Source organism: Otolemur garnettii, unplaced genomic scaffold (assembly GCF_000181295.1).
Source record: "Otolemur garnettii isolate 467f Iridium unplaced genomic scaffold, OtoGar3 scaffold00058, whole genome shotgun sequence".
In the NCBI taxonomy this organism is placed as follows: domain Eukaryota; kingdom Metazoa; phylum Chordata; class Mammalia; order Primates; family Galagidae; genus Otolemur; species Otolemur garnettii.
This window is the reverse complement of record NW_003852453.1, coordinates 9,903,584-9,910,510: the sequence shown is the minus strand read 5'-3', so window position 1 is coordinate 9,910,510 and position 6,927 is coordinate 9,903,584. Positions and strand designations below refer to the sequence as shown.

The 6,927-nt window shown below is 54.8% G+C and overlaps 1 protein-coding gene across 5 annotated transcripts in view; it reads right to left on the bottom strand.

Moving 5' to 3' along the window:
* Positions 1–6,388, bottom strand: part of ADGRG1 (adhesion G protein-coupled receptor G1) — a 14,143-nt gene extending 7,755 nt beyond the window's left edge. For 2 of the 5 annotated variants that reach the window (XM_023514776.1, XM_012806869.2), the window contains exons 1-9: positions 6,325–6,388; positions 5,330–5,764; positions 3,703–3,835; positions 2,908–3,055; positions 2,194–2,325; positions 1,725–1,841; positions 1,461–1,506; positions 1,122–1,225; positions 232–350 (exon numbers count right to left, since the gene is read on the bottom strand). In XM_023514776.1, coding sequence (XP_023370544.1) covers positions 232–350; positions 1,122–1,225; positions 1,461–1,506; positions 1,725–1,841; positions 2,194–2,325; positions 2,908–3,055; positions 3,703–3,835; positions 5,330–5,764; positions 6,325–6,388 — 1,298 coding nt within the window. The remainder of the gene's footprint in view (positions 1–231; positions 351–1,121; positions 1,226–1,460; positions 1,507–1,724; positions 1,842–2,193; positions 2,326–2,907; positions 3,056–3,702; positions 3,836–5,329; positions 5,765–6,324) is intronic. The other 3 variants (XM_003792578.3, XM_003792577.3, XM_012806871.2) reach the window with 2 other exon arrangements.
* Positions 6,389–6,927: the final 539 nt, after the last annotated feature.

Sequence of the window (6,927 nt, the reverse complement as noted above, 5' to 3'; positions counted from 1 at the left end):
AAAGCGTGTAGGTGCTACGTTACCCAAACACCTCAGATCTGAGGAGGAAATGTTGCCCTCAAAGGTCAGTGGACTGAACTGAGGCCTGTAGCTCCCCACCACGCACACATACTGGTTGGTGTCAGTCAGGAAGGCCAATCTCTGGGGCCGGGCTCCACGGTGGTGGGGTCCTGGCCAGGGGTTCAGAAGGAGGTCATCCCTCCCCTCATGCCATCCCTCCCCAGGCCTCACCTGGAGAAGAGGTAGGCAGCGATGGTGAGGACGCAGGCCAGGGCAGAGATGACACAGCCCACGTAGGAGAGGACACTCAGGTAGTGCTTGTGTACGGCGTCCACCTCCACGGAGGAGACCTGGGCCCAGGAGATAGAGCAGGGCTGGCCTCCATGTCCCCAGCTCAGCCTGAGGGTTTGTCCTACATGAGGGACTAACTGGTGGTCCCCGCTGGGTCCTGGGAAACTATGAACACCCTCTCCCAGCTGAGCAGAATGTGGCCCGATGAATGCATTTTTCTGGAGAGGAGCTTGTCTGTAATTTTTGTCATGTTCTCAAATGGCCCCTTGACCCCCAAAGGCCAAGAACTCTCCACCAGAGAATCTCTTTTCTGTCCTAGCATTAATTATCTGTAGCATTCAATGGGTTTCCTGTGAAGGGGTGAGCTTCCCATACCCAGGGGTGTTCAAGCCACACCTGGACACTCACAAGGAGAACCCTAAGATTCTGGGAGCATGAACCTGGGACACAGGCCTCTGAATTCTAGGAGGCAGTGAAACCCCCCTCAGGGACCTCTGTGCTGGGCCTCAGTGTCCACTCAGGGGCTCATTAAAAATACTCTCCTGGCCCCAGCTTGGGAAATCAGATCCCCAGGTTAGGGCCAGGAATCTGCATTTTTTATCACACACCAAAATCTGGAACAAAGAGCAAGGGCTTTGCAGCCCAGCCTTTTCCCTTATTAGCTATGTGACCTCTCTGAGCTCTGTTTCCTCATTTATAAAATGAGAGACAAAAGAAGCTACTTTGGAGGGTTATTATGAGGAATAAATCACTCAATGTGTAAACAGTGCCTGGCACAGAACTAAACCCAGCTTGTGGTGTGGCTGCAAGGTGGGAGGGAGACCACCCACCATCAGCACTGCAAAGTAGGTCAGGTGGTTGCAGAAGCAGGACGTCTGGGTTTCTCTCCTGACGGTCTCACACCCAGCACTGCTCCAACTCCCCGGGCTGCTCACTGAGGAGGGGACAGCACGGGGCTCTGATCAAGCCCAGACCCCAGGGCCCCATTCTGCCCATCCTCCCCCCCCCAGAACTGTGTACGCTGGTGGATCCCTAGCCTGCCAGCCCTCCCTCTTCAATGCCCACCTTTCTCCAGGAAGCCTTCCCTGATTAGCCTCAGCTCCCCCACCCTTCAGGGCCCCCTTTCTTCTCCTGATACTTGCCCAGCCCAGAGACCCCTCCATACTCACATGTTGGGTCTTCAACCCAGAATACACACTGTAGACTCACATTCTTCTGTAGGGACAAGAAAGGAGCAGAGCGGATCCCATGACCGTCCACCCTTTCATGGACCAGGCAGAGGAAGTTTAGAACCATGTCAAGCCACCACCCATCCCATCTGGACCTGGCTGGCAGGTACCCTCCATCAGACCATCCTTTCATTAAAGGCTAGCAAGTCAGCAGAGGGAGGAATGGAGGACCCTTGTCCCCAGGGTTGGTTGGCTCACACTTACCGGCTGTGGCTGGTGCTGGAAGGTGAGCACCACAGGTTCTGAGAGGTTGGCTACTTTGGTGTTCTGCACGACAATACCCAAGACTTTCTCACCCAAGACTTGGCTAGAATTCTTGTCCTAGATATATGGATTGGGGGAGAAAGTAGGGAAGGGTGTTCAGAGCTGAGAGGAAGGGCCCAGAAGTCTCCTAACCTGTCTAGACTACTGTCTTTCCTAGAACTTGGCTTTGAGATGCTGAGTTTTCCTCTGAACCAATTTTGCACTAGTAGTCATTTACACCATAGTGAGAAAAATATTCCTTAGACCTCTCACACAGAGATCTGCACATTGTAGTTTAATTTCTGAGTCTATAAGGAATAACTTTGACTTTTGGAGGAAGAAGCTCCTCTTCATGCCTTCTTTCCGTCTCTCTGTCAGACAAAAGTTGCTTTCTCCCCAGAGGACATGAAGGTGAGGGATGCCCTCATACCTGGAACAGGGCTTGACTGCTAAAGTCCACCAGGAGGAGTCGTTTCTCGGCCTCTTCCCTGCGGCCTTTTGTCCTCTGGAAGAGTGTTCGGGGGAGCAGCACCGAGTACTCCAGGACCTCACTCTGCGCCTCCTGCAGCCAGAGTCCTTCAGGGCTCAGCCAAATGTAGGCTCCCAGGCCCCACATACACACACTTCCCTCCCTGGATGCTACCACCTCTCAGCCCATCTCCTTTAGGAAGTCATGCCTGACTCAGGACAGCCCTTCTCATCCTCCACTCCTTAGCACCAGCTCTGGCTGGCGATCCTTGTGGTTAGAGCCCCAGGTGCCCAGGGCGAACCAGGAGAACCACATGGTCTTCTGTCTGGGGCTTCGGATGCCAACTCTGCCTATAGCAGCCTGGTGTGGTGGCCACACGTGCAGAGTGGCTGCTCCCAGCTAACCAGCCCCACTCAAGGAGCAGTCTCAAGACAGGGTGCATGGGCAGGCATTTTGGGATTGGTGTTCTGATCACACAGGTGAGCTCAGAGCAGATTCCCCCCATTATGTCCAGCCAAGGGTCCTCCATATCATGGTGTAGCCACTAACTGAGGAGGAGATCCTGGGGCCTGCAACCTTCCCAAGAGGTGAGATACTGCACTGCAGGGAGTGCTCAGGGCTCCCACCAGCCCCCATCCGGTCCACATCTGCTCCCTGCCTAAGCCTGGCCCTGACCTCCTGCCCGGAGTGGATGTGCAGATCCTGAAGGCCAGCTGTGGGCTGGAGCTTCCATACTGTGGCGTTGATCCGGTCCTCCTCAAAGGACACCACATTCCCCGGGAATCTCACAGAGCTCAGCTTTGACTCCAGGCTCTGCAGCTGCCTGGCAGAGAAGAGAGAGTGGTGGGCGACCGCAGGCTGGTGGGGAGACTGAGGCAGAGAGGACAGGAGACGCAGGCAAATACACGGGGATGAGGTAAAAACAAAGAGAGGAGATGGGGTCAAGGAGAGAAGGGAGGACACAAAAGAGAAAGCCAGCCAGCCGGGTGCGAGAGAGGAAGTATGAGACATGGCGTGGGGTGGAGGAAGACAGAGGATGCTGGGCCAGGAGCCCACGGGAAAGGGGGGAGACAGGTGGGTGGGGGCTCTCCTGGGACATAGCACACCAGCCTCCGGCCCAGTTCTGCCTATACTGACCCCACTATGGCCATGGAGCAGCCCTACCCATCTCTGAGCCTCATCTGCTGAGCTCTGAATGGAGCAGTCACTTCTCCTTCATTGGAGTGTGGGGAAGGCAGGGCACAGCTGTGTGGGGAGGGTGATATTTGTTTTTTCTTCAGTCAGGCAGGCATGGGGCTTGGCCTGGGGGCTGTATGTTAACTCCTCTGAGGAAAGGGAAAGACCAGCAGTCCAGGGAACATTCTAGCTATAGGGAAGGCCTCCCGCTGGCCCCTGCTCCAGCCCCTACCCTGCCCAGGTGTGAATCTACTTGATGCCTCCCCTCCCCCTCACAACCCTGGCTGTACTCACTGGCTGGCAGGGGTGACTGAGGGCCTCCTTGAGGTCTTCCTGGGATGCTTCAGGAGCTGGCTGAGCAGCTGGAGGTCCCTTTTCAGGTCACACATGTCGGTGGAGGCATTGTGAGAGGCCTTATGGGGAGGGTCTGGGAGAGGGAAGGACAGACCCACCCGAGGCTGTTTCAAGGTGCCAGTCCACACCTGCCACAGCCCGCTGGACATACTCCTATTTAATTCTCATGTGACTCTGCACGCTTCTATCCCACTTTCCAAAGAGGAAACTGGGGCTCCAGCAAGTGATATGGACTCATCTGAGGGTCACTCAGCAATGAGACCAGGCAGCAGGGGCTGTGTCTTAGAGAACCCCTAGCAACATCAGCCCCAGTCAGGTGGTTGGGCACGTCTGCCTACCACCACCCCAGGGGTCCCTGGCTGCACACATAGAGCAGGGAAGGCCCATTCCACCACTCAGCTAGGCTTGTTTCAGGAATAACTCCACACCCTACCCCACCCTGTCCCGCTGCCCCGACCCCGGTCCTGGGCCTCTCCGCCCAGGGTAGCCTGCACCCGGGCTGTAGATTTGGGTGTCTCCAGGGATCAGATGAGACTCAGATAAGGTGGGAACCCTATGTTCTGTGCTATCAAGGAAGATAAGTCATGGGTAGGTCCTGAATTTATTACCCAGAAAGCCTGGATTTTACGTGATTTGAACATCCTGGCCTTATTAAATAAACAGGCCAAGCAAGACCAGGGTAAATCTGTTCTTCAGGAAGCCAATTTGCAACTAGGCCTGACTTTGTCCCAAATCTTCCCAGGTTAGAGGCAGAATCCCAGGCTTGGGGAGGGGAGCACCGCCCCTGACTGCCCAGCCCTACCTGACTGCCTGAACAACTCCCAGGCCAGGAGCCAGGCCATCCCCACTGCCCCCAGCATTTCCATGGACCTAGATTTACTAACATTGTCAAGGTGCTGTACCTCCACCCCTAGAAACCCTGGCCCAAACTTAAAGTGTCAAAAAAGAATCAAAACCCCCAAGTTAAGCCTCACACTCCTTCTGACCGACCTCCCCTCCCCACCCATTAGCACTTAACAGGAGACCGGGGGGGGGGGGGCTCATTGTACCTATCATACCCCAGATGGAAGACAGTCTCTAGACCTCAGAGTCAGCCTCGCTGCTTCCCTCACCTTTGACCTCTCTTGCTCCCACCCCCATTAGCTGCTGAATTCAAACCCTGGCTCCCCCATTTGCTACCTGTGCAACTATGGGTACTTTCTCTGTGCCTCAGTTTCCTTCTCTGTGAAATGAGGATAAACAAGCTATGTTCAAATGGATGAAGAATTCTTTCTATGTTGCAAGATAACCCAGTCCCATCTGCCCACCCTCCCTACTCCCAACCCTGTCCACACCTTATCCGTCTCCACCTAGACCTCTTCATCCTCATCACGGCCCTCCCACAAAGCTTCCTGAAGCCCACCTTGGGTCACACTCCTCCCCTTCTCAGACGTCTTCCATGGTTCCCCACTGCCTGTGAACAAAGTCTGAGCTTCGCGGCCTGATACTGAGAGCCCTGTCCACTTAGCATCTTGCCTTCCCTGCCCTCCTCTGCCCGAGCTCTTCCTTCTGCCTGGAAGCAACTTACGGTGGAAGGAGAAGGTGAAGCTGGAAGCACTGGGCAGGCTGGTGTTCTGAGGCTTCCACCAGGATCTGACAGAGGTGGCCAGCAGTGGGGGGCCCTGGGCCAGGATCTCCTCATGTCGGAAGCAGAGGAGATCAGAGGCTTGGCCACTCAGCAAGAAATCGTGCTTGCCATAACGAAGATGCAATTTCCCAGCATGTCGGTTCCAGTAGAGGCAGAAGTGGTAGAGGCCCCTGGGTTCAGGGAACAAGTGGGAAGCATTGGGGGATGCAGGGAAGGGGGCCTGGACTGTGAGGGCCCCCTCGGAGTTGTTGATGGAGATGTGCCGCTGTGGCGTCTGTTGATAACGGAGGCTGCTCTTCTGCGTCTGGTTCCGCTGGCCGCAGAAGCGGAAGTCTTCCCGGGGGCCCCCACCATGGGCACCTGCGGAGGCAGAGGCTGCAGATGAGACTCTGTGGCAGGAACCAGGCAGAGCATGGGAGGGAACAGGCTCCAGGCTGAGAAAACATGAGCCCAAGAGCCTGGGTCCCACACACGTTCCAAGGGCCTACACCACCTCAGGGAGTTTACAAAAGTTTGTTCGTCTTTCCTACTCCAAACAACTAGCTTCAAAGTGTGAAAAGAGAAAACTGAAAATAATAATTTCAAAGACAAAAAATACTTTTAACAAGAATTTAGTATTTAATGAGAATACAGCTGCCATAGATGGTTGTGTAGGTTGTACACTGCACAAGGATGCTCTGGCTGCAGAGACGAGAGGGGCTGATACCCAGTCCATGTCCCCCACACCCAGCTGTGTGCAATGGAACTGGATCTGCCAGAAGGAAGGAGTGCTATTTTCTTTGTTCCAGGATACCATCCACTAGCTGAGCTGTGCTTGCAGGCCAATGCCTGCCCCAAAGAAGTCAGCATGTGTGCAGGCATTTTAACATAAGCCAGCAAGTGTGGGCATTTTAACATGAGTCCCAACAGCCCAAGGCACCCCAGGGAAAGCCTACCTTGGACCAGGAAGAACAGAGTCAGCAGGAACAGCACTGTCTGCAGCAGCACTTGGGTAGCCATATTCATCCCACCAAGTCACACTAAGAAATCACCACCTGAAAAAGGTCAGGGGTGTTAGCTGGGAGCCTGGACTGAATGAGGCAGGGAAGCAAATGTGGAAACAGCTGTGGACCTGTCCAGAGCAGTCAGAAGCTATTCATCAAGAGACGGTGGCTTGTCCAGAGCCTGGGAGTTCAAGTCCCAGCTCCACCTTTCACTTGCTGTGGGACCCTGTTCAAATTGCTCAATATGGGGCTAATAATAGCACCTCCCTCCTAGGCCCAGAATTGCCAGGGTAATTTAGTCTAGAATCTAGTGGTGGGGTTGGAACGACCACCATCTTGTTCCTGCCAAACCTGGAGGAGATATAGGAAAAAGGAGGCTTTCAGGATAGCTTTCTCCCCAGCTACCTACCCTCTCTGAGACCCAGCTCAGAGGATACCTCCTCCAGGAAGCTTTCCTGGACTCTGCCCCAGAGTCAGTCCCAGCCTCTGTTGGTTCCCACTACAGGCCAAAGTCCCCTCAGCCTCCCCCTGGGCAGTGCAGGATGGTGCATCTCT